This window comes from Adiantum capillus-veneris, chromosome 25 (genome assembly GCF_014529385.1).
Source record: "Adiantum capillus-veneris isolate H3 chromosome 25, ASM1452938v2, whole genome shotgun sequence".
Taxonomy (NCBI): domain Eukaryota; kingdom Viridiplantae; phylum Streptophyta; class Polypodiopsida; order Polypodiales; family Pteridaceae; genus Adiantum; species Adiantum capillus-veneris.
The window spans coordinates 115,492,232-115,520,126 of NC_140955.1; the positions used below are offsets into that span (position 1 = coordinate 115,492,232).

General features: G+C 44.3%; 1 protein-coding gene across 2 annotated transcripts in view; it reads left to right on the forward strand.

Moving 5' to 3' along the window:
• Positions 1–588: 588 nt before the first annotated feature.
• Positions 589–27,895, forward strand: part of LOC147425511 (uncharacterized) — a 173,951-nt gene continuing 146,644 nt past the window's right edge. The window contains exons 1-9 of one of the 2 annotated variants that reach the window (XM_086500851.1): positions 589–1,043; positions 1,630–1,684; positions 1,842–1,943; positions 2,064–2,127; positions 2,219–2,370; positions 19,400–19,459; positions 20,455–20,541; positions 20,688–20,749; positions 20,879–20,978. In XM_086500851.1, coding sequence (XP_086356977.1) covers positions 940–1,043; positions 1,630–1,684; positions 1,842–1,943; positions 2,064–2,127; positions 2,219–2,370; positions 19,400–19,459; positions 20,455–20,541; positions 20,688–20,749; positions 20,879–20,978 — 786 coding nt within the window. In that variant the 5' untranslated portion in view covers positions 589–939. The remainder of the gene's footprint in view (positions 1,044–1,629; positions 1,685–1,841; positions 1,944–2,063; positions 2,128–2,218; positions 2,371–19,399; positions 19,460–20,454; positions 20,542–20,687; positions 20,750–20,878; positions 20,979–27,895) is intronic. The other variant, XM_086500850.1, reaches the window with a different exon arrangement.

A 27,895-nucleotide genomic window follows, 5' to 3' on the forward strand; every position in this document is an offset into this window, starting at 1 on the left:
GTGTGAGAGAGAGAGAGAGAGAGAGAGAGAGAGAGAGAGAGAGACTCTCTCGCGCGCGCGCGTGTGTGTGTGTGTGTGTGTGTGTGTGAGAGAGAGAGAGAGAGAGAGAGAGAGAGAGAGAGAGCCTCTCCTACGTGCGCTAGAGGGGGAGAGAGAGATATATACCGAATTGGGAACAATGGGAAGCTAGAACCATGCCACCCCCCCCGCCCCCTCTCTCTTGTGAATTGCCAAAACCATGCCCTCCAGGTGGCTTGCTTGCCCACTCTCCTGTGAACATCATCTCAAGATTCTCACTATTAAATCATTGCTGGTACCCACTAGGTCTCCACAATCTCAGAAAAATTAAAAGTCTTTCAAAACATATTAAGTGCGTAAGTGAAGGGTGAGTTTAAGAAATAAAAAGAAAGATGAAGATAGAAAGCCAAAAAACTTTTTGTGTCCATATAAAGAGGTGGTCTAGTAGATGGACTTCACATTGGTTTATTTGTGTTTCTCTTCTCCTTTATTTTTGCTTTAGCTCTTTAAAGTGTCCTTGCTCTCTCTCTCTCTCTCTCTCTCTCTCTCTCTCTCTCAATGTTGTATCTGCCCTTCTCACATCCAATGCCCTTCTCACATCCAACTGATATTGTTGCAAATCTACGTGTTTCGTCATTGTCGTTGTTGCAACTGATATTGTTGCAAACCTACGTGTTTAGTCATTGTCGTTGTTGCATGCTATAGACTAGACATTGTTTTTATTGTTGTTGAGGGAATCTTTGAATCACGAATAGGCTCATAGGCTCACAATCGCAAAATATCCACATGTCAAAATAGGGCCTGTAAACTGTTGGCATGAAATTTTTGGGTTGAAAATTGAAACTTTGGAGTGCTGAAGAGCCTGCGCGCCACTCTCTGCATTGCTGGGGAGCTTGCTTCAGGTTTCTGGAGAAGGTTGTCATGGCTGCATCCCATTATCTCCACAGTTCCTGCCTGAAGAATGAACTTCTGCCTTCTCTTGCCACCCTCTTTCCCAGCATCGCCATTCCCTCCAGACTTCTTAGGTAAACGAGTCTCTCCTTCTCAGGTAGATCAATTCTGTGCTTCCATGTCCATATTGCTGATCATAGTGCATTGTCAGTTTTTGCTTGCCCTCAGATACGAGTCTTTTCTCCATGTAATGAACGTGGGTTGTTAATGAGGCGTAATTCTGTGTTTTTAAGTACTGGGGATATTAATGTACCTGTTTTTTGTGCCTACATTGCAACGCTGGCCTTAATGCTCTTCCTCTGTTTGAAATATTGAGTCTTGTGCTTCTTAAATACATTTTCTCAGTAAACAATGATTGGCAAACTCTCCGTCAGTATTGGTAAAGGGTGCCCAATCAAACTCCCAATGCATATTCTATTTTGGGTTATATGGGAGACATTTGCAAGATTTTTGAGTATTTCTGGCCTTTTAAGCTTGCTGTCAGTCATCTGAAGCCATGTTTATTGTACACTTTGTCAGAGGAGTACTTCATATCAGACATTGTGTCCCTATCGTAGTGGTCAACTTCTTGTTCTTTAAGGATGGACATTATATATTTAACGAAACAAGAATTTCTTATGCCATGTGCTGAAGTTTACATGACATGTATGTCTTGAACAGAGAAAGCTTGGCAAGACCCATCAATTTCCAGAGGATCTGCTGCTCAGCAACACTAGTAATACTCTTTTGTTATTAAATACTTAAAGACTGTATGGTTCTACTGTGAAGAAGTTCTAGCTGGCAAAGAGGCAAAAAGTGCAGGCAAAGTTGTGCAGTTTGTTCAGGCCACATTTATTAATATGATCTCTTTGGGTATTTTCTGTCAATTGTAGACTCTTCCTGACCCAGTACAGATGCTTGAGCCTTTGGATTATCAAACTTCTGCGACACCTTTCATTTCAATATATGACACTACATTAAGAGATGGTGCTCAGGTATGGAGTCAATGTCGCACTTGAGCTCTGTTTTACCTTGACAGAAATTATGGTTTAAACATTGTGGCTCATAGACACAGGAGAGTGAAGTGGCCTGACGGTTGACAACGTCTGATGCAGATGGTGGGAATTTCTCTTACATTAGCAGATAAGCTTAAGATCGCACGTGCACTCATTGAGCTTGGTTAGTTGCTTAATTAGGCCTATTGCCTACTTTAAGGGTTTAAGTATTCAAAATAAGGGGGTAGTGACCATCTCTTATTTTGGTTGGTAAGGTGTGGAGTATATCGAGGGTGGATGGCCAGGCTCAAATCCAAAAGATGCTGAATTTTTTAGTGTTTGCAAGGCAGAAATTATGACCAATAAGACACAAACAAAACTGACCGCTTTTGGGGCGACGCGAAGGAAAGGCACCACCTGTGATGAGGTATGGTCTTCTATCTTGAAAGCTAATGTACTTTTTGGTTCTAAAAGTCCTACTAATAGGTGATCATGTTTGAGTGCTGGCATTGCTGAGTCTGTCTTTTGTCATCTGCATCTGCTTGAATTCAGATTATTTTCTCTTAATGCTGTTGACGAATTTGACTGGTTCAGTTGATGTTAACAAGTGAAATGTAAATATTGCATACAAAGATGCTTCTTTGGAGCCAGGAGTGTAGAACTTAGGTGCAAACGAGGCAGTGGTTTAGGGTGCAACACTGCCAAAAATAGCAGTAAAATAGCATTATTTGGCTAAAAATGGTAAAAAAATCATGGTGCCAGGGAGGGGAGGGGGATTGCTTAACGAAGGAGACAACAACTTTCTTGTAGGTGCTTCCATGCAGTCCTGCTCTTTTTCCTTCTTGTTTTTGGGTGTGTGAAGGAGTGATTTAGGGTGAGAGATGAGTTTTGTAGGCTGAGAAATGATGGTTTTTTTGTGTCTTTTGATTTGTTTGTGTGGTGTATTTCCAAGGCTTGTAATTCCAAGCCTTGGGATTTACATATCGCCTTGCGGTTTGTTTTGGGTTGGCGGGTGCTCGCAATTCCAAAAATGCGAGGCTCGATTTTGGGGAAAGGAGACCATCTTGTAGAGACCAAGGCTTGTAATTCCAAACCTTGGGCTCTACATGTCGCCTTGTGGTGTTTTTTGGGTTGGGGGTGCTCGCAATTCTGAAATTGCAAGGCTGGAGTTGGGGGAAAGGACACCATCGTGTGTGTTTGGCGGAAGTTTTGTGCCTAGAGAGAGTGTTTTTCAAATGGCAAGGAGGCATAATGTTAGAGGTGCACGCTTTTTGCTTTTGTTGTCACTATCACATACATAGAGCAACATACACATGGCAGTAGTGCATGCACAACGCGTGCACCCCCAACCCAAGAATCACACATATGAGCTAGCAAGGTCTCTCTGAGAGTTTTGTTATTCATGATGACAATATGACTTACAAAGAGTGAGCTCCCTTCTAACTTGTGTAAACACAAGCCAGAGGAGAAGCACGCAAAGGTGACCATTATGGAGACCAAACCAGGCATTCTTCGAAAGAGATACTCAGTTTTGATCCGGCTAGAGAGGTGAAAAACTCTAACAGACTCATTGTAGTCATCAACAAGACAATATAATCATCAACTCCATCATGCATAGTATTGCCTAGAGTACTACAACGTCCTCATCTGTGCCCAATAGTGGGTGTAGAACTAGGTACCAATATAAGTTCCCCATACACCGACATACCACACACATGCACGACCATACATCAATACAAAGATTTGCGTACCGAGTTTATGCCATAACTCTAGAGATGGGGCAATAGACAATGTGGACACACAACATAAAATTTGAGATATATGTCTTCGAGGAGTTTGAGGTAGTACACTTGTTGGACATAGGATTTGAGAGGGTTTCAAAGGACACCAAGACACCCACAAGTTATGGTTGCCATCTCTTTCAACTTGGTCACAACGCTGTTTGGTTCTTTATAGTGGAATGTCACGATGGCCTAATTTAGGGCATGACATGAATCGCACGGATAGTCATAGAGGGAGGTAGCACAAAAAAAAACGTCCTCGTATCTAGAGAGATGGCACATTGAGCTACACACTTCACCAACCCCTCATTATCTATTGGTGCATATGATAAATTCTTGGCATTGTCTTCCTTATTTTCCATCTACACGCAACACGCTTATGAACACCTCATAGCACCATTTAATTTATATGTGATATTGCCAATGTCTATGCTCCCCATTCTTATGAGGGCCTCTACTGGATGGACCTCTGGGAACCCTTAGGGACACTCGTTGGCCAGCTATCCTCTCTATATCCATTGCAAACATTAGCGGCTTCCCCCCAATATGCTCTCGTAAGATTCATTGCACCACCTTGAAGGACTATGCCAGAGAATAGTGGTGTGATAATGAATGCAAAGAGCTACACAAATGCCCTTATTCAAAGAGAGCATTGAGGTGATCATAGAGAGAAAGCCAAGGTGCTCACTCTCCTTGACCGGAGTTACGTGGAATGTGGAACGGGAATTGTGTGGAATGAAAGGCATAGAAAACACCTAAATAATGCAATTTCTAACTCCTGTGATTGAATACAACTTACAAGTAGTATTAGAGTCCTTTGACTCGAACACACAAGAAACCCAATTTGAAGGCTATTCAGCCCATGGGCGAGCATCTCCCGCCGCCTAAAAAGTGCTCTAGGTAGTCATCTTATCCCACCATAACCACTCCTTTGGTGTTTGAGTGTTGCCCGCACGAGACGAGGAAGGTGCATGAGAAGAGTTAGCCATGGATGATGGAGAGCACCAATGGAGAAAGGGAGAGAGCTTGAGTGACCAGTCTCGACTCTTGAGCAATGGGAGCTTGAGAGGGAGGGAGCTGGAGAGGGTGAGGGGGTGGGGGAGGGAGAGAGCTTAAATGTCTTGAATGGAGGTGTTGAGTTTCAAGGGGTGGTGGTAGTTTATAAGTGGGGAGGCATGGGGGAAAAAGATTATGGATTTAAAAATTGGACCGTTTAAGTATGTCTTGTCTGTTTTGGTGGTCGTGCTTGCTGTAGCCGGCGGGACCACTGCCCAGGTGGTGCAGGACAGTAAAACAATACTCGAGCTGTGAAAACTAGAATGTTAGCGCCTAGATAATGTAGATATTAGACAGGTTAATTAGGAGAAGGAGAGACTGAGGGGTAGAGACAGGATCAGGAGAGATGGAGAGGCGGAGTTCCTCCCCTACGTGGTACAAGCCCCTGAATAGGCATTTCTTTTGGTATTTCTTGTATTTATATAAAGAATTATAGTACAACGCTCATGAGAGATGGTGCCTTACTTTTGAGAGAGAGAGAGAGAGAGAGAGAGAGAGAGAGAGAGAGAGAGAGAGAGAGAGAGAGAAGAAGAAGAAGAAGAAGAAGAAGAAGAAGAAGGGAATTTCTAACGTCGTGGGAAACTATCCCAAGAGACCTTAAAGATCTATCCAATGAGAGTTGAACTCAAGACTTGTTATATTAAACGTCTTCAAAAGGCCAAAATGACGTATGAGACCAAACTGATACAATCTTGGTGGATTTAATACAGTGTCTGGCTACAAAAATAAAATGAAGTACTTAGTAAAGTGAAAAAACTAAAATCATAACTGCTAGATGTGAACTAAGCAGCTAGCTCGAATTGTGTAGGATTTGAGTAGGGGGGTGAAAGTAGTGAACTGAGGGCTAATACAACACAATGTGGGTGTGTGCGTGGGGATGTAATGGGTAAGAGCTGGTACAAAGGATGATACAAAAGCTGGTACAAGATGAGCAAGGTCTACAATCCTCAAAAAAGAGCTAAATCATAGGAGATCCAATGATCCATCATCGATCGCTGGTGGCTCTCATCCTTTTCCTCCATGGTCAGTAGTCTGACAAGGCCTCGTGCATGTCGGTCGGGCCAAAGTGATCCGAATCCTTTGATGCAGCCTCCGTCGATGATGTGTAGTCCTCCGCAGTCATGGGCGTTTGGATCTCCCTAGCTTAGTCGCTCAATCGATCAGCATGCCTCTAGTGTGAGGAGAATGTGAGCTCTGCTGTGGTAGTTGCTCCTCCGACTACCCAGTGTTTGCTCTAAAGAAGTCTGTGATCCGTCTCTGAGACTGGCTAGCCTCTCCTCTCATTAGGCTCTCTCTATGTCTGCGCAGCTCGAGCAAAAACGGTCCAAGACATCTCTGGTCCTCATACCCTGAGTTTAGAGGGTGGTCCAAAGCCCTCTTTGAACAAGCAGTGAAAGCGGCCTTGTATCTCATAGTAACCTGGGCAGTGGCATGTGTAGTGTGTAACAAACTTGGACACCCCAAGTCAAGATTCTACCGCGACAGAACAGAGATTCACTTCAAAACAACTCACAAAGATGACACGGCTCGGCGTAGTTCCGTGCCCATAGGTATTGGCCCCAAAGACTGGCGCCCCTTCCGATATTTCTTTCTATATTAATGTGTGTTCAAAGTTCAAGAGAGTAGGTAGGCGCTCACTCTCAGACTTTGCGTCCAGATGCCTTGAGAAGTGAGGCCTAGCCCACTTATTTATTGGTACAAGGGATGGCCAAAAGCAGAGCCCCAAAATCCTCTATTCTAAAGCTTCTATGCCCAAAAGCAATTCTTAAAAATCTTCCATCCAAAAGATGCTAAAACTGCTAAAATTGCCAGCGTAATTTTCGAAAATCTGTACGGAATGTTACGTCAGCAAATCAACGCAAAAAGCGGGTTCCGTACACTCCTGTCCATACAGCCTGCCACGTCAGCTTGTCGGTGCAATATCAAGGGGACAGCCACATCAGCAGTTTGTGAGTGTTTGGGGGTCTGCCACGTCACCAGTTTGTGACATACCCCCCTCTTGAAAGAATTGTAATCGTCCTCGATTACGCCTGCAGAAACAGACAGAGGCCATAAACTGTCTTAGTAGACACTGACTGTTAGTACCGTCGCACTAGGCACAACACATCTAGCACATGTACCAATCGACAGTCACATCACCGGACATCACTTGACAAATCACATTCAAATTCCTTCCAAATCTCAGACCATGATTAATCGACAACGTATTTAGTAATCGCATTTAGATCCAGTCAGGACCTCACAGATGCCCGATTAACTAATCCATATTGCAATCATGTCTATAGAGATTTATGAGACCGAAATGCTGAAGTCATTTTGTCTTTTAGTTCCTGCACTCAAACAAGTCAAGTACAAATCAATTAGTATCATTTTCATTTTCGGGAATTCCAGTTCATAAAGTCATACAACAGAATACTCTCAGCCCAGTAGTATCCCTGAAACCCAAAGGGACATCAGTGACTCTATATCAAAAATCGGGGAAATCTGTTGACAAAGGAGCGGAGTGACTCCCCTCTTGTGCAAGCCCGTTGCACTAGATTCACCCATGCTGAGATCGGGGTTCTATCGGAGTAGACTATGCTAAACTGAATGCTTCAAGGTAAAGTTCCAAAATCTGAGGAGTCTCTGCTAGGTCCTCTTCCTCCATCAACTTTGCATCTAATGCAGGATAGTTCTTGAATTTAACCAAGAAGCGCCTAATCACTTTACCTTTAATCTTTCTATCTTTGTGTGCCAATATCTGTTCTGGAACGAATATCTCCTCGCTTTCCTCCACTTCGTGTTGCTCATCTGGCTCCCCATCATCGGGCCCATCGTCTTTGAAAAGGCTTCAAGAGACTCACATGAAGAACATTGTAAATTCTTCAAGTATCGGGCAGCTTCAGTCTAAAGGAGACATCATTTATCTTTTCTTTTGTAAATTGCAGCGGAAGTGAATGTTGAACTTTGCTCAAGATGAGTGCTCTGAACTGTGCTCAAGGGTTCCTTTTACTTATGGAAGGGAGAGCCTTCCATTCCTTTAATGAGAGAGTGCAAATGATCACAAACAAGTGAATGACACTGCGAATGAAGGTGCTGAGACAGAGATAGAGAGAGAAGAATACGACACCAGAATGTTATCAAACCCTCCTCCAAGGGCCCCACTCTCTATGGCGAGAGAGATCTATGCTATTGATTGCACAATCCTCGTACAATTGTCTAAATGCAATGGTCTTGCCTACGATGTCGACGAGATGAGGACGACGACGAGACGGGCTGAAAATTGAAAACGCTAGGGGCTGAAACCTGCAAATCTTGTATTTGCTGAATTTTGACTTTATGTTGGTGACGACGACGACGATGACGATGCGCTGAAAACGCAGATTCTGAAATCTGCGAATAGCGGGCTGAATCTGCAAACACTGGCTGATCTGATCGTGCATCGAGGATCCGTTGCGGGAAGGTGAGATCTGCAAGGTTTGGGGGCTGCGGTGCGGAGTCTAACTGCTGAAAACTGAAAACGCTGATGCAAAAATGGGTTCTGTCACCGGAAATCTGTAAAACGCTAATGGTAATCTCCAAAAGCAAAAACGCTAGGCTAATTTGTAGTCTGCAAAAACGCCAGTCTGATCTGGGACTACAAACTGCAAAACACTGATTTGCTGCAGAAACGCTATCTGTGTCTTGATGACTGAAAAACGCTAAGTCCTCGGTCTTGCTGAGAAGGTGCACTGCCAGAACTGGGTACCCTGCTGCCTCTTCTGCCAGAAAGTGCTAGCACTAGCTTTCTTATATATTAACTTGCCAAAGTTGCCCTACCCAGTTTCCCAACAAAGTCACTTAATAATAATAAATGAAAAATGGCTAAAATAGGGAAAATGGGTTCTATGCACTGTAAAATGCTCCTGATGGGTACCGACTGTAATTTGATGATCATGCTGTGTGCAACCAGAGGAAATGCAACTACTCTAAGTGTCTGGACATGCACGGTCTGCGAACAGACTCACAAAGGTGCCATAACACTTCCTACGCTAACTGAACCCTAGTCATGAAGTAGCTTGTCCACATGCATATAAAGTTAGATGTGCACGTGACAACTTTTATTTGGAAAGGTCCATAGTATCTCATGCTAAGCTTTGGAAAAAGCTGCTCCTTTCCCTTTTTCTTTCTTAGGCATGCCTTCTCAAAATGTAAGAGCACCCAATCGTCTTCTTTTAATTTCAAATGGTGATGATGTCGATCTACTGCCTTCTTGTGTCTTTCTTGAGATTTCGTTAAAGCCTCTCGACCCTTGGCAACAGCAGTGTCCAAGTCCCTTGTGTACTGGTCGGCTTCAAAAATATTATCTTTCGTGCTAAGGAAGGGAGGAACCTTCGTAGCACCTTCAATAATCTCAAATGGTGCCTTCCCCGTTGAAGAGTGGATCGTGTTATTGTAGGTAAATTCCACCAAGGGCAATTTTTTTCCCCCATTGAGTCTTTTGATCAGAAGTGTAAGACTTCAATAAATCCAGTACGACTGAATTTGCAATCTCAGATTGCCCATCTGTCTGCGAGAACTGCAACCGTGTGTCAATGTTTTCCCAAATAGCCTTCCAAAACAAACTTGTGAATCGGGAATCTCTGTCAGATACTATTGTCTCAGGCTTGCCATGTAATCCGAAAATGTGTGAAATGAACAGTCTTGCTAAATGATTCGGCTTGACTGTTTTCTTCAATGGAACGAAGTGAGCTTGCTTGCTAAATCTGTCGATGACAGTCCAAATGCCATCATGCCCACTCTGTGTCTTTGGGAGATCAAAAATGAAATCCATCGCAATACTTTTCCAGGAGCGGGTGGGAATGGGTAAAGGCTGTAACAATCCCTATGCTTTATGCCTGTCAAACTTGACCTTCCGGTATACCAAGCAACTGCGTACAAAGTCGTCCACATCCTTCTTGAGTCTCAGCCAAAAGAAGTAACGCTCCACACCTTTTAAGGTGGTTTCAATGCCACGGTGACCCGTAAACGGTAGACAATGGCATTCAATTAGAACCTTTTCCCTCAACGGCTGTGTAACGCACAACATCGTTTTCTTCATCAAGTAGCCATCTTGTATGGAATATCCTGCTACCATCTCCCCATTCCATATTCGAGTGAATACATCAGAAAAATCTTGATCTGTGGTGTACTGATCGACCATGTCCTCAAAGCTTCTTGGTGAATTGCGGAAATAGCCAAGACTAACGGCTTCCGGGACAAAGCATCTGCCACCAAGTTCTTTAGTCCCTGTACATGGACAATCTGGAAGTGAAACTGTGACAAGATGTTAGCCCACCGCATCTGCTTTTCCGAAAGCTGCTTCTGTGACAAGAAGTAGCCTAAACTCTGATGATCAATGAAGACCGTAAAATTGGCTCAGAGTAGGTAATGTCGCCACTGAGTAAGAGCATGGATAACTTCCAAAAGCTCTTTCTCATAAACGTGTGATGTCAATTCCGGCCTTGAAAACAATCGGCTTTGATAGGCATTGACATGGCCTTCGTGCATTAAGACCGCACCCAAACTATGACCACAAGCATCACAATATACTTGAATGACTTTTGCAAATCAAGCAAAGTCAAAACTGGTCTAGTAGTCAATTTCTCTTTCAAAGTCTGAAAGGCAGTCACCTTTGTGGGTCCCCACGAGAAAGGGACTCCTTTCTGTGTCAGAATGTGCAAAGGGGAAGCGACCTCTGCAAACTTTCTAATGAACCGTTGGTAGTAAGAACATAAGCCCAAGAAGCTTCTAACTTCATGAACATTCTTCAAATCGGGTCAATCTTGGCGGGGTCCATCTGTACTCGTGCTGCTATGTCCCAAAAAGCGTATCTCCGATAAGAAAAATTCACTCTTCTTGGCATTGATTACTAACTTGTGATCTTGCAATGCCTGAAAGACCTGTAGCAGATGGTGTTTATGTTGTGCCTCATCCTTGGAGAAGACTATAATGTCATCAAAGAAAGTGCCGACAAAAGATCTGTACTCTCTCAAAATCCTGTCCATCATTCGGTTGAAAGTCGCTGGAGCATTGGTAAGGCCAAAAGGCATCACCAAAAATTCATATAAACAAAAGCTCGTCCAAAAAGCTGTCTTGTAGACATCTCCCGGCGCGATTTTGATATGATGATATCAACTTTTCAAATCGATCCTGCTGAAACAAGAGGATCCCTGCAATCGGTCAAGAATATCATCGATCCTCGGAATCGGAAATCTGTTCTTGATGGTGATTTTATTGAGAGCTCTATAGTCATGCACATTCTCCAACATCCGTCTTTCTTTAAAACCAACAGCACCGGAGAGCAGTAGGGTGAAGTACTCGGTTGGATAAGACCCTTTTCCAAAAGGGCTTTCACTTGGTTCATAATCTCTTCAGTTTGGGCTCGGCTCACACGGTAAGGTGGCTGGGTCGGTGGTGTGCTTCCATGTATCAGATCAATAGTATGATCCTCAGGACGAGATGGTGGCAACTCGCCTGGCAGGCCCTCAAAAAAGCAATCGGCAAGTGTGGAGAAAATCTTGGCGTTCTTTCTCGAGGTCAACCGTCAAAACATAGTTGACCTTCAATGATCATTCAGTTCTTTTCACAAAATTGAGTAAAGAAATTGAATTTCATCAAGTACAATCTCTTTGTCCTTCATTTGTCAAAGCCGCTTTCTCAGCCCGATAGTCAACCACGGCGTTGTTCTTGTGGTACCAAGGGATTTTGAGGAGTACGTCACAACCTTCCGAAGGGCATTACATAGAAGTCCTTGTGCCCTAAATACCACTGACATGGCAAACTAAGTTTGCCAATGATCGTTGTAATGGCAACATCCCATTTGGGTGCCGGTAGAACTGCCTCCACCTGTGGTCTCAGCCTGTCGGGCGTAATTCCAAGTCGAGTCGTCAATTCAAGAAGTTGGCCTTGGCTCCTCCATCAAAGAAAATGAGGGCTTCCTGATCTTTCACTTTGCCCTTAGTGCGGCAAAGTTTTGTACTTATGTTCATCTGATTCGGTTCGTGCCCCACGCAATGTGGTACCGGTTCTGCTTTCATCTGCCTTTTCTGCCACGTTCCTCAGCTGCTCTCGAACTCTCTGGCTTGTCTTCATGTTGTTGTTGCTGTGCCTTTTTGGGGCACTTCGTGGAGACGTGCCCATGTTCCCCGCATTCAAAACACTTCCCTTGTTTGATGTAACTGGTCCTCTCCCGAAGAGTGAGCTGGGGTCGTGTATCCTTGTCTTTCTTTTCTTGGGAACTCTTTCTCTTTCTACTTTCATTGTTAGGAGTCTGTTGGGTTCTTTGAGTTAAGTTCTCATGAGTGGGGTAAGTCAAATCTCTCCATTGTATCTCAAAACCACGTTTCACATGACCCATCAATTCTTGAATAGAATTAGACTTTTGTTCTTGGCAGTAATCTCCGATCTCTGTAGGGAGTCCGTAGCAAAACCGCTCAATCTGTTCCTTAAACGAGACCTTCTTAAATGAAGAGGTTGGTAGAAAAGAGTTTCAAAATCTCTCGCATTAAGCATCGAAAGAATCTCCCTTGGTCATCCGAAGATGATTCCAAGTGGTTCGTATATCTCGTTCGTACTCCGGAGTCAGCCAAGAAGAAATAAAGAGCCTTTTGAATTTCAACCATTTAACTAGAGCTTCGTGTCTCAGAAGAAGAGTGGACCACCATGTTCGAGCATTTCCCTTGAAGAAAGATGTAGCCCTCCTAATCTTGGAGTGCTCTGAGTAATGCCCTCCAGAGAAAGCTATGTCAAGCTACTGAATGAAGGCCAAAGCCCTCGGAGCATCTCCGAACCCAGAAAAGGATTCAAATTTAATCGACTGTCCACCTTCTTTAAATTCTTTTGTTTTCTCGCTCTTGTCTTGGAGGAAGTCATATTGGTTGTTTTGCCAATCTCGGGTCCTTGGAGCATAGTTACATGGGACGGTGGGTCGGGGTCGGGAACGGGGTCGGGACGGCAAAAGTCAGGAAACGGGGACGGGGGTCGGAACGGCAAAAAAAAAAAGAGAGTTTTTTTGGCATTTTTTGACCTACACACATGCCACACACATAGAGCATCACTTTGACCATAAATTTACACTAAATAGACCAAAGAACACGAGTCATATAGGCTGAAATGTGCTAATAAAACATCGATGATCGATGGATACAAAATGAGAAGTGCATGCCACAAGGGCTCAAGAGTCAAAAAGCCTAAAGGACTTAGGACAAGCCTGAGGCCTCAAGGATAACAAAAAGTACAAAGGGCTATGTAGTAGGTAGAGTCGTAGACTCAAGAGTCTAGACTCGAGAGTCGAGTGATCAATGATCATCAAACTCAAGAAGTGCTCGCCTGCTGAATCTCCACATCGTCGTCGTAGTCGAGGTCGTCAACAACGTATGAGGGCTCCGGCTCGGGAGGCTCGCATTGAGGCTCGAAATCCTCCTCTAGCTCCTCCAAAAGAGTATCGGCCATAGATGGATTCTCTTGTGCCATCTCCCACTCAGTGAAAGGATCTGCCTTGTGTGTGATGCTCTTGGCAAGCATGCGCAAGTTAGCGCTCACAAACACCAAATCATTGGCCCTCTGAACGCCAAGGCGATTCCTCTTCTTAGAGGCAATGTGGCTGTACACACTCCATAGTTGCTCCAAGCAACTAGTGGTACATGCTTGGCTAAGGACACGAACAGCCAAGCGCTGCAAATGTGGGCCATCTCCTCCATAGTCCTCCCACCACAAAACCGAGCCAATCTTGTTGCGATCAAGCTGTGCATCTACACATCCATAGTAGCCCTTCTTTTGCTTGTAGTTGAGTAGCTCGTCTCTAATCTTGCGCCTAATGTCACTGCTAGGCTCAAGGCGCTCCAATGCAAGCCGCCATCCTTTGCTCACCTCCTTGTCGGTCTCTTGACGCCTTCCTTGAAACTCAGGGTCAAGCACATAAGCTGCCGCATGAAGTGGAGAGTAGTATCCATTCCACCTCGACTCACACAAGCCATGAATCTCCGCATACTGAACAGGGTCAGGCACAAGCTTCTCAAGTGCCTCTATCATCCTATCCATGGCTTCGTAGACTTTGCCAATGCATGGTTGCAAGCCATCCACCACTCGAAGTATGTGTAGAATAGGCTTGACCATGGCGTTAAGAGTCTTCACCTCCTCCCACCAAGCGGCGTCGTCGGCCCATTCTCGGCATTTCAATCCTACTGCTGATGTAGACTCCGGCATGGCCTGGAACTCATCACTGAGAAAGAGGCCCCTTAAGGCTCCGCCACATGTAGACAAGCGGCCTAGCATAAGCCAATTGAATGCAAATCTTGTCTCTGAATATTTGAGCAAAGACAACTGGCTCCTCTTTGAGAATTCATGGCGCACTTTTTGATGGTTGAGCACAAAGGAGACAATTCGAGAGGCGTCACCAATGGTGGGTGAAATCCATGACAAGTTCCCTATGTCCTTGAGGAGGTTATTGAGGCAATGCGCCATGCAAAATGTGACATGGATGCTGGGATACATGCCCTCAATGATAGCTCCGGCTGCCCTATTTGACGCCTCTCCATCTGCAACCATACAAAGGACATTCTCCGGGCCGGTGATCTCTATGGTGCTTGTCCACTCCGCAGCAAGCATCTCGGCGGCCTTGCCACTATCGGATGCCTCATGTGACTCCACAAAGTACATCCCCCCCCAAGAGTAGGCCACCCCCCCGTGGATGGACCGCTTGCGGGTGTCGCTCCATCCATCTACAAGAAGAGAGACGCCATTGGTCTCCCACAAATCCTTTGTTGCTTGGGCCGCTTGCTCCACGGCAAGCTTCTCTTTGTCAAGAAGGGTGGTGCGAAGCCTCTCCGATGAAGGTGGCACATAAGAGGAGCCATATTCCCCTATTTTCGTAACCATGGTTCGAAAGTATGGAGACCTATCCACACAAAATAGAGCATGTTGCGTTAGTATGGAGAGTCGAGAAATTATAACCCATTATGAATACAAAATGGAAGATTGCAATGTGCATATGCCAAGGGAAACTCACCGCGAAGCATGGAAGGCAATGTGGTCGTGGAAGAAGAATCGGGCAACCGACCTATCTACCTCTTCCTTCAATTTAGGATTCCAATTTTCGTTGAGAGTGGTTTGGCGATGCGGAAGGGAAGAGGACGGTGTAGATCCATGGCTCTTGAAGGTTCGAGAGATGTCGTCAAGGTTGGCTTCCCTTTGCTCTCGCGGTGTCGCCGTGGCGGAGGGATCAACGGCAACAAAACGGCCCCTCTTGGCCGCTTCCGCAACCTCATACACCGTGAGTTTCTCAAGAAGATCCAACCTCTTCTCGGGAGCTACATGAGGGCAAAACTTCACCTCGTGACCGGGTTCATGAAGAAGATGGGCTCGCACTTTGTTTGAACCACCCGATCTCTTGTATGGACATAGCTTGCACGTCCATGGTCTTGCACCGCCACCTTTGCCACGCGAGCTAAAGTCGACTTCATCCCGACCACGTTTGCACGGTGGGCCTCCTTCGAGAAGAAGCGGCTTGAGAAGTGGAGTTGGCTTGAGATGACATGATGGTGGAGAGACTCGAGAGAGTAGAGATTAGAAGTTAGAAGGGTTAGAGGAGAGCTTGTGTGGAGAGAGAGAGTAAAGGAGAGCTTCAAAGTGGGTAGAAGAGGGAGAGGAGAGCTTCAAAGTTCAAACTTGAGCCTTGAGCTTGAGGGAAATGGAATGAGCTTGAGCCTTGAGCTTGAGGGAAATGGAACGAGCATTGAGCATTGAGACTATGAGTATTAAGAGGCCCAAGGGAGCCTTTTATAGCCTCCCAAGGGCCAAGGCTTAAAAAATATGGCAGTTGGGGCTGCACAGAGCCGTTGCAAAAGGTCAAAAACGGTCACTTTTTTGAATCCGACCCCGGCCGACCCCTGTCATCCCCGTCCGGTCCGTCCGACCCCGGTCCGGCCCCGACCGTCCCCGGTCCGTCCCCCCTGCGACCCGCCCGTCCGGCCCGTTTTCCGTCCGTCCCTCGGCGTTCCCAGCCGTTCCCGGCCCGGTTATGGCCGTTCCCCGGCCCTAGGGCCCGCCCCCCCCGTCCCCTGTAACTATGCCTTGGAGTATTCAATCAATCTGTTCACACATATGCCAATCTGCAGTTGACGTTTGTACTCCTTTCTGCCAAACTTGTTCGAATTTTTTTTGCCCAAATCTTCATTCTTTTCCTTAGTTCCCGCGCCGGATTTTCAACTTTTCTTTGCCTTCCCACTAAGAGGTGTCATCTCTGTCAGATTCTTCACAAGAACCCATGTGTAATGTGGGATTCTTTATGGCTTTATGTCCTGTAAGACAGAGCAATGAGGACGGGAGCGCGCCTGATGCGCGATGTATGAAGGGTGGGAGTGGCTAATAAGTCTGGTGTCAGGGCACGCAGATTCTTTCCCAAAAGCTATGTGCGTTGCAAAAAGGATCGGATCCTTCGTAGAAGAAGAATCTTTCTATACTACAGAGGATTCAAATTTTCCCAATTTGCATGACCCAAAGCGGGCCCATACATTGCTGTCCGTACAGCCTGCTACGTCAGCCTGTCGGCGCAATATCAGGGGGAGAGCCACGTCAGTAGTTTGTGAGTGTGTCCGGGGGTCAGCCACGTCACCAGTTTGTGACTAGTGCAACTGTGTCTCAGGCTTCATGTGACAAAGGGAACATGTCCTGGCGTGTGCTGGTACTTCTTTGTATCTACGAGTCTCGATCCGAAGGTGGTCTGAAGATGTGCACATTTGGCCAATAGCACATCGTATCCCATGAGATAAGTGGGTGTCCATGTATCTGGGCCTCGTCACAAAACCATCCTCAATAAGTTGGAGAAGATGCTCTCTATAGAAAGCCATCTTCGTGCCCAACTCCTGTGCTGGTTGTATCCAAGTCCTAGTGGTATCTAGCTGAGTCAGGTCCTGGCGGATGCGCCTTGTGATCTCGGACTGTGTAAGAGTGAGAGAGGGTGCATCCAATGAGTACTGGAAGGGGGGCAATCTGTCCATGCTGAATCCATGTACTTGAAACCATGATGTCATCTCATGATAATATCTCCTTGCATAGCTAATTGTCGAGAGGACTCAAGTGCTAAGCGGGCATATCCGTCTCTGGGGAAATCCCACAAGCGGTGTATAAAGGAGACTTATCTGGTAAGCGCCTCAACCACTAGTGTTAGGTGCAGCGGAATTGAATATGGTAAAGATCTAGTTTTAGGCTTCCACAAATCCTTCAACTTCTTTCTTGCGTTAGTGATTCCTTTTAACTTCAATGATGGTTCCTTTTACTTTCCCCTAAAGAGGGGTTGAGAGAATGCAATAGAGATGTGTAGAGAACAAGAGAGATACACCCGATGGGGTCCCAACCAACCCTCTCAAGGGCCCCCCACAACATTGCTGATGTGGTATTTGCTTTAGATTGCGTAAATGGAATGTGCACACAATGCAATACCTGAGTGCAAACTCTACTGACTCGAACGATGACAATCACCACGGTAACTCCTCCAAATGAGGCACCTCCGGGGCTGATTTGATGCACCTTGGATCCTTCTCGATGTGGGATTGCGGATGGCCACCAAGGGTAGATCTAGGGCTGATTTTCGCTCCCAATGTGAGAGGAATGAAGGGCTGAACGCTGGCTGCAAAAACGCAGATCTGTGACGACAAACACAGCAGATCTGTCGCGTAAAGCAGGCTTGAAAAACGCAGATCTCGATGACGGTGATGATGGGCAACAATGTGAGCACTCGATGCCGGCGAGGGAATGGCTGAGGTGAGAGCTCGATGGGCTGCCGAAGTACCGGACCGCAACTGTGACGGGCTAGCGCTCAAGGATCTTGCACCTCCTTGCCGGCGATGGGCTGAAAACTGATAACGCTGGCCTGATCTGCTATTGTGAGATGGCGATGAGGCTATAGGCTGGAAACACTAGATGCTGCTGCCCCAAAACGCTGCAGGCTGAAAAACGCTGATGCTGAAAACTGAAAACGTTGGCTGATCTGGGAAGAAATGCCTAGCCTCTGCAGTCCTCTAGCGCTCCTTCTGCAATCTGACTCTAGAATGGGAGCTCTCTTACTCCCTTTATAGGTGATGTATAGGCCTTATAAATTTTATTAGGCTTGGGTAGGGCAAGTGTCCACCATGTTTTCCAACAAATAAATCAATAAATTGATTTATTTTAAAAATGAGCAGGGGTAACCAAACTGGGTGAAACTGTTGCATATCCATATGCCCACTCGGGAATCCGATCGACGCGGGGAATGGCTCGTTGGATTCTTCTAACCTAAAACTAAATGCACGTCATGCCAGATGCCCACCGTAGTGTAATAACATCTGCCAAACACGTGTACAAACCATTTATGCAAGAGGGTTCCAAAACTGGAAAACCTAATTTAGTGGACTTGTCCGGACATGCAGGTCTTGCGAACAGGCTCACAAAACTGCTGGTACTAATCCTGCTAGAATTCTAGACATCCCTATATAGGAAGAAGGGGAAAACTGGCCCTGAAAGTCGATGAAGCATGTCCACGTGGCACACAGAACCATGTGCGCGTGACATCCCCTCCTGCTTAAAGTGAGGTACTGGTACTGAACTCCATGCACGCCATAAGATGGTCTCGGATAAAGTTCCTTCTAGATAATTTCCTCCACGACGACTTTTGAGAGAGAGGCTCCCCGTATGATGTGGAAATGTCCAAAACACAAGGATGGTGATGATGCATCTACTAGCAAACAATGGACTGCCTCTTGGATCAACGATGCCCTTGTTGGTTACCGGCCAACAATAACCTTTGCTGCCCCCAACTCGGATGGTGTGAACAAAACTGCAAACCGGATGGATGCTCATAGAGCGAATGAATGGATGTGCAAACGCCGATGTCCACGAAGGTTACCGGCCAGCCTATGCTGCCCCTTCGCGGGAAGATTGGTGAGAGCAACGCCGAATGGGAGATGAAGATGGATATGCCCTTTGAAATGCCCACGAACCATGGCAAGTCCTCTGTATGATGTCTCATGAAACCGCCAAGTAACTCCTCAAAGATAGAGGCACCTCTTGGGGCTTCGACTAGATTACCGTATGATGGAAGCTCTAGATGAGTCCTCATCTCTGCAGATGGATGGTTGATGTCTGAAGAACAGATGTGATGTGGGAGGCAAGCATAGGTACTGGTGTAGAGGGGCGGAGTAGGAGTCCCTTCTCGACGCGTGCCAAGTATTTACTATGCATGCATGTGAATGGGCTGTTTGCACTTATGATACGCAATATGTGTACCAATTCGCAGTGTACTTGACGAAGATCACTGGCTAATATTCTCAACCGACGTCCAGCACCTCCCCCCCCCCCCCCCCCCCCCCCCCCCCCCCCCCCACGCGCGCGCGTCCCTTTTCTCAAGCTCACACAAACACACATACACCCCCAAAATCATTGCTTCTGCATTGTGCTGCTCTCATAAATTGGGTAGCTAACAGAGTCATAGATGGGTAGGGGAAAGGGGCTGTTTGTATACATTGGCTATAACGATTGTGTACAGGATTTTGTGCATTGCTAGTTTTTTTATGCCAGCTGGTTTAGAAATTGTTTTTTGGCATCAGTATCTTACTAACTCTGGTAGCTCTCCCTGACCATATGCAGGATAAAAATGTGCAGTCGCTGATAACAAGTAATGCTGATGTTATCACGATCGTTTCCAAGGTACCATCTATGGTGTTTCAGTGTCTTTAGTGTCACTTGGTTCTATGGGCATACTTCTTTGTTCATTAATATGGGCATACTTCTTTGCTCACCCCATCACCTCAAAGTGTTAAAACGTGTCATGATACTAGACTTTCACGCATGTGTTTGCAGTTTTTCTCCCCTCTCAACGAAAACATTCCTGTAAAGGATTTGGTAGTAGTGCTGTTTCCGTTTCTATGGCTACAGGAGTTTTTGAGGTTAAAGCTTCGCTTCTCCATAATGCATATCATATTTCAGTTTCATCTTTGTGGCTTGGTGCCCAGTTTTAAAGTGGTTTTGCAATTTGCCATGGCAAGGGCCATGGCCACATGCCATCACCTGAATCTTAATCTGCTAGCTGGAATTTTCAAATTGCGCTTTTCTAGAGCTCGGGGTAGTTGGCGCTCATGCAGAGATGGCTATTGTTTGGTAACATTGACTTTAGGGCCTGTCAGTGCTAATGTTTCCAATCACCTTTTTTGGTCATGCAGAAAAATATGGTCTCATTGAGTAGTAGGAGCTACTCTGAAAAAAGCATGTAAAGCACAAGAGTTTATCATTTTGTCTTTGGTTAGGGATTATCACAGAGGATGGTCATCAGAGAACTGAATGTCCTTATCTACGAAGGAAAAACATATCCTCAGATAGAATGCACTGAGGCAAACATCAATAATGCAAATAAAGAGCAACATGACATTGGTTTTATCACCATCTGTTTTTCTAGACAGATGTTGTTTTTGAGAAGAAAACTTTGAAAGTTTGCCTACATTACTCATTCATTTCTATTGCTGTTGTTTTAAACAATTGGGCTTCCCTTTTTGTCAAGTTTTATCTTTTTCCTTTTGACTACATTATTCACTCATTCTACTGCTGTTGTTTTAAACGAATGGTTTTCAGGTTTATCTTTTTCTTGGTCCTGAATTCAGTAGTTATGCCATAAATGAAATTGATGTAGATCTTTTCTCGTGCTTTAGGCCTGGGATGAGCAAGTTGTCAGAGTAATAGAGACCTCCCTAGAGGAAAATTTAAACATGATATCAGAAACTGTCAGCTACCTCAAGGTGAGAATGTGAACATTTTTTTTAAGTGCTTGTGTAAGTTTAGGTTTTCAGGAGAGTGTACTCTGATAAGTTTCATGTATACACCCTAAATGCAGCATACATTTGTTCTGACAATGGAGGTATGTTATGAATTAATAACTAAACAGGTACAAAAGAGGGAAGTGATGCTGGACGCTGAGCATTTTTTTGACGGATATTTTGCCAATAGGTTGCCAATTTGCATTAACATTAGTTTTCTTTTATATTTTTGGGGTCTGTACTTTGATGGATCTCTTTTCAGTGTATTGGAATAATTCAGTTATGGAGCTGGTATTTGCTCATATTTTGCACTTGACAGAGAGTATGCAGTTGGCTGCTTAAAGACAGCAGCAAAGGCTGGGGTAGATGTTGTAGTACTATGTGACACAAATGGTGGAACAATGCCATGGGTAGTGGAGGTAAGCCAGAGTCCATTGCTTATGTTTTCATCTTGTGTAAAACTTAAAGAGTTTACGACTCAAAGAAGTATACCTAAACATTCCAGTACATACTGCCGATCCCCCCCCCCCCCCCCGCTTTCAAAAAAAAAAGAAACACCACACACACACACACACTCTTGCTATTATTTTTGTATTCTGCTCTCATGTTTTTCATGCCACATGTGACTATGTAAACAACAATATAAACTCTTATGTTTAAATGGAAGTCTAAGTAGTATGCTTTTGTCTTTAGACTTTAACTCTTGATGTGAATCGTGGTACATTGATAATGAATAATTGATTGTATGATGTATCATTGTTGTGAACTTTGATCACAAGTGTTTATAATGATTAATGAGAATTGTTCAATATTGTAAGTTTTCAACATAGGCTATATCTAACATCCTCATATAATATACTATCTAGTCTAATAGTATATTTATTTATATTTCCACTTCATGTTTCCCCATTTCCTCCCAGGCCCAAAACTCTGTTTCTCCTATTTCCTGGCCGTTTCTGTTTTCCCATTTCCGAAACGGCTGGCAACTATGAAATTAAGCCCGATTTGAAAACCCACAAAGTTCAACAGAAAAACTCTAAAAAAGTAATGGAAAACTTGGGGGAAATCTTATCCTTTGCCATATGTACAAGCAAGGGATTGTAGCAACTATTCTACCCTTTGACTAGCTGCACCACTGGGAGCTACACACAACATAGCTACCTCAAACCAAGATGAAGAGAGGTCAATACGCAGAGCTAAGCACCCACTTTCATGAGCCCATTGAGGAGAGACACACTTTCAACTCACCACACCAGGCTCTCGCAAAGCAAGAGGGGATCTCCACAGCAAAACCCCCACCCTTCACCGCAGGCTGCACAAACATGGAGCTTCCTGTTCTCTGATGAAGCTCCCACTTGTGACTTCACTCACGACCAAAAGCTCATAAAAACCCTCAGTTTTTATCATATTTTAAGTACAATCACTCACTCTTTGAGATGTCGACACTTCTATGTACAAAAACAACAAAACTATATACTGTGCACAACTAGCCCGCATACGTAGAGCGTCGAGACAACTGGCACACATTGCCTTTGTACAATTTGTACAAGCATGCTTTATTTACATCCACAAGGTCCAAAAGCACTAAAAATTATATCTCAAAAGTCTTTGGAGTGGTTCGCATCATTCCATAAAAACACCTCACAACGTGTGCATGTATGTCAAATTGTGTGTATGCATGCTTACATGTATACAACCATGCATAAGTAGACATGCACGTCTATTTGTAATTAGCGTATTTTTCGTATTGGGTGGAGATGCTAAAAAGAACCCAAAAACAAGTAGAGGAAGCAGAGCAATGGATTCAAGTAGCTAAGAAGGGCAAAGCCAGCTTATGCATTCGTTGTCGGCTTCGATTGTTAACACCACTTTAGAGGAGGAACAATGTTGAAGGACAAGATCCTTAAATGTGAGAGTAACGAGATTAAAGGAAAGGGAGAACATAGAAGAAGAGGTGCAAGAGCTTTGCAAGCTCATGGACATTTAGAAATTTATGCACACAACCGCTTGGAGAGTGGGGAGGAGAAGTGAAAATTCCCAATAAAGAGGTTGAAAGCTCAAAGGTTAGAGCTCTTTTATTCTACACTTTTCAACAATAGAAGCTAGGAAAGAGTTTAGAAAACACTAAAGGGCACAAGGATGTTTTTAGGAGATGCTCCACACCAAGTCAGCTTAGGCATGTGCAAGAATGCATGCCAAGGATATTTGCAGTCAGGAAGGAAGGCAAGATTTTATAGACGTGGGAAGGTTGTTATCCTAGAGCAGCATGCCAAATGAATCCAAGAGACCTATGGGACCTCTCTGAAGCTAGTTGTGTGGAATTGCAATAGAGATTTTAAATCTAATGTGGGAATGTTTGAGGATACTTATAAAGAGACACATCAGAGCCCACATATGACACTTCCCATTGTAACAGAATAGAAACGGGAGTCTACTTGCAAAAAGAAGACACGCACTGAGCATACTACTCGAGATTCAAGAGGAGTTGCACTGTTCTTTCGAGAGGCGTTGTACTCTATGATACAGATAGTGCGAAGAGATGAGCAAACTAGATACACATGGGATAGAGTGCAGACAGAGCGTTGCTTAAACGAATAGGAGAAGATCTTCCAACTACATAGACCACCTATAGACACGCTCGGCGAACAAACCACTAGACCATAGCCACCATCCGGCAGCACCCCCTAGCTAGGGTCAATGTTCGAGGACATAGGTGTACATCTGTAAGAGCGGGCGTCTTATACCACCCAACCTCACCCCCTCGAGGTGACCTCGGGCACGTCTAGCCTCATAAGCTAACCATTGGCACTCTGCCAATGAAGATCATCTACAGATGGGGCTTTGGCCTGTTGGGGGTAAAGACCCCCTGTAGCCCCCTTTTCTTATATAGTGTACACATACTTATACTTAAAACTCACTTATAAGTGAGTACACACATTTTTTATTAAGTGTCCGGCCACTTTGGCCGGACAACTTATAAGTGTACTTAAATAAAACAAAGAACCCTCAAAAGAAGTATCGTGGGTTTCTTACGCTTGAGCTCTCTCTCTCTCTCTCTCTCTCTCTCTCTCTCTTTCGATCTGCTGCGCACCCTACTTCCTGCAGTGTGTGCCCATCTCCTCCTGCTCTCACACACTCCCTGCGCTCAACAAACTGGTATCAGAGCAAGGCGACGTGCCTTGGGCGAATCTCTCGCGCGTAGGAAGGAGTTTCTCTCTCCTGCGCAGATTTTCTCTCTCTAGAAACAGCAGCGCAGCAGCTTTCTCTCTCTTCTCCAAGTAGTGTACGTCGACTACCGTTGCTTACACGTTGAAAACAGGGAATTACAGGTCCAAAACAGGTGTTTTTGGGCTGTTTTTGGCTAAAAACATGCCATTCTCTGCATATTCAGGTGTAAAAACAACAAAAACAGGTTTACAGGTTCACAGGGCACTTTGGGAACCCAATTTCACGTTTGGAATTGGGATTTTCTACCACTTTGCTGAAATTTGTCAAATTTCAGCAATTATTCGTGACAAAACTTGGGGCTTTTGCTAATTTCAGCAAAAACTATCAAGTTTACTCCTTACAGGTGCAGGTGGCAAAGCTACAGTGGAGAATTGAGCAGTGAGAATTGGGGTTTTTGTTGAATCTTGAAAAATTCGGCAAAATTTCATTTATGTACTTACATTTGTGGTCAATTTGAGCAGAGAGATTGAGGCTTGTGGAGCCTACAGGTGTTTATTCAATTATTTGAGCAACTTTCACCTCTTATGTGTATTGCCAAATGTACTTTATGCAGTGAAACTGTGGCATGTACATCATTGGGGTCATTGCAAATGCATTTGGTGATGTATACTTGATGTGAGGTTGTTCTATGCGTTGAGTTTGACATGCTCAATATGTCATCTTGCTGAAAATTTTACTTTTGAAGTAAATTACAGCATTATATTTGCAGACACTTTTACAGTGTATATTTGCATTTGCTTTTGCGGTACAGTGATTGTACTTCTTGACTGAAAATCATCAGTTTTCAGTGATTGTACTTCTTGGCTGAAAATCATCAGTTTTTGTTTTGCCTCATTATGGTTGACACTTCGTCATCCTCGGACTCTAAGAGCCTCTTTGAGATTCGTAGGTTTGATGGTACAGGTTTTGATTTGTGGAAGGATCGCATACATGGCATTCTTTTCTTGAAAGAGTGCGATGATGCATTGTCTGCAAATAAGCCAGAGGGTATGTCAGATGCAGATTGGACTAAGCTTAATAGGAAAGCCATTACTTACATCAAGATGGCTGTGACTGATGACATCCTTGTTGACATCAAGGGACTTGACACAGCTATGGCTGTGTGGGATAAGCTTAAAGCTACTTATGAGAATACGACTCCTGTAAATCAGGTCCATCTCATGAGGAAGCTTGTAAGCTTAGAGCTTGATGAGTCCAAATCTGTCTTTGATCACTTGAATGCCTTTGGTGGGATTTTGAGTCAGTTGAGTGATTCAGGTTTGCAGGCTTTTGAGGATGATAAGCTCAAGGCTATCTTTCTACTTATGACACTGCCAGAGTCTTGGGAAGCATTGGTTGTTTCTTTGAGTAATAACTCCAACTTGACCTATGATGGTGTGCGTGGTTCTATCCTCAATGAGGAGATTAGACGCAAGTTAAGTGGGAGTGGCAGTGGATCAGCCTATAATGTGCGTGGACGCAATGAAAAAAGACAAAATGTTGCAAATAAGCAAAGAAATCGCAGCAAAAGCAAGGAAAAACAGCAAGACATCACTTGCTATCAATGCGGAAGAAAGGGGCATAAAAAGCCCAATTGCAGGTATTTTAAGAAAGAGCAGGAGCGCAAGAAGCAAATGAATGCAAAAGGCAAGAAAAATGACAAAGAGGGCAGCTCTACCCCTAAGGAAAGTGAGCCTGAAAAGGCAAATGTGATCTCTAGTGTTGTCATTAAAGAGATTGATGAAAATGAAGACACTAGTGATCTTTATGTTGCATCTTTAGATCCACATGTCATGATTGTTGAGGATATACATATAACTAAGCATGATGTGATAGATGCTTTGCTTTCTACTCATGATGGCCTGTCACAATCTTGGATTGTTGACAGTGGTGCCTCTTTTCATGTAACTCCCTCGTTGGAATGTTTTGCCTCATACACTGCAGGAAACCTTGGAAAAGTGTATTTGGGCAATAACTATGCTTGTGACATTGAGGGAGTTGGCACCATACACCTGGCACTTGATAATGGCCAGGAACTCACTCTTCATGATGTTAGATATGTGCCTGGTATCAAGAAGAGTTTGCTTTCAGTTGGGCAGTTGGATAGCAGAGGCTTCTTCACTACATTTGGTGGTGGCATGTGGAAGATCCAAAAGGGATCTATGCTTGTGACTAGAGGCAGTAAGAAGGGTACTTTATACTATCTGCATTGCAAGGCATTACCTGGTCGTTTTGTTGCAATTGCAGAAGTGCAATCACACATGGAGCTTTGGCATAAGCGTCTTGGACATATGAGTCATAAGGGACTGCAGACTCTTTCCTCCCTTGGTAGGATTGATGTAAAAAGCTCTAAACTTGATTTTTGTGATGATTGTGTACTTGGGAAGCATGTAAATGCTTCTTACTCTCATGGAGCCTCTAAAAAGGCTAGTATTTTGGATCTTGTACATTCTGATGTATGCACAATGCCAATAAAAACTCATGGTGGTTCTCGTTACTTTGTGTCTTTCATTGATGATTGTTCATGTAAGCTATGGGTTTATTTGCTCAAGGACAAGAGTGAGGTTTTAAACGCTTTTAAAAAGTTTTATGCCTTTGTTTGTACTCAAAAGGGTTTGAAACTTAAATGCATACGTACAGATAATGGGGGGATGTATGTTTCTAAAGATTTTAATGTTTTTTGTGATGAGAATGGGATTAAAAGGGAGCTCACTGCCCCTTATAATCCATCTTCAAATGGTGTGGCTGAGCGTATGAATCGCACGTTATGTGAGAAGATTCGGTGCATGCTGTCTACAACTAATCTCTCGCAATTGTTTTGGGGAGAGGCACTCAAAACCGCGGTGCATATATGCAACCGATCTCCACATCGTGCACTTGATGGTGGCATCCCTGAAGAGGTTTGGTCTGGCAAACGGGCTTCATATGACCACTTGAAAGTCTTTGGTTGTGAATGCTATGTACATGTGCCTGTTGACTTGAGGACCAGACTCGATATGAAATCCTTGAAAGGCATCTTCTTGGGCTATGGAGATGAAGGTGAAATGGGATATAGAGTTTGGATTCCGGGGTCACATAAGGTAATTCGCAGCCGGGATGTGGTATTTAATGAACCTAAGCTGCTGAAAAATGCCACATCCAGTGACTTTGATAAGAAAAATGTGAAATTTCAGCATGATCAGTCACTTTCACAGCCATTTTCTACTGAAAATTCAGCTCCTTTTGATGCTGGTCATGAGGGTCAGCGTGTTATCATTGAGCCAGATGATAATGGACAGCAAGGGGATGCTGAAATTCAGCCTGAGGGTCAAAATCAGCATGCTGAAAATCAATTACAGCAGCCTGAAAATCAATTACAGCAGGGAATAAATGCTGAAAATCAGCCTCTATTTGATGGGGTTAATGTTCCGCATGATGTAGAACCCTTGTCGGTTAATGTAGATCATTGGGTGAGGCGGTCTACACGTGTAAGAAAACAACCAGAGAGGTTTCAGCCCTTTTTGGATTGTGTCTTGTTGATGGATGAGGGAGAGCCTCTTACATACAAAGAGGCCCAGTCATGTGAAGATAAGAGTAAGTGGGAGCTTGCTATGAAATCTGAGATGCAATCATTGTATGCAAATAATACATGGGAGCTTGTGCCTTTGCCCAAAGGAAGGAAAGCTATTCCCAACAAGTGGGTTTATAAGGTCAAATGTGTTGATGACAAACCCAAGTACAAAGCACGTCTAGTTGCTAAGGGTTATGCACAGAAGGAAGGCATTGATTTCCGGGAGATTTTTTCACCTGTGGTGAAGATGTCCACTCTCCGTGTGCTGTTTGCTTTATGTGCTATCTTGGATTTGGAGTTGGATCAAATGGATGTGATCACTGCTTTCTTACATGGTGACTTGGATGAGGAGCTGTATTTCAGCAGCCTGAGGGTTTTGTCATTCCAGGGAAAGAGCATTTGGTATGCAAATTGAAACGTAGCTTGTATGGGTTGAAACAATCCCCTAGACAGTGGTACAAGAAGTTTGATACTTTTATGCTCAACCATGGGTTCAAACGCAGTCATGCAGATCACTGTCTTTACACTAAAAAGGCTGAGGATGGAAGCCTTATTGTGTTGGTCCTTTATGTGGATGAT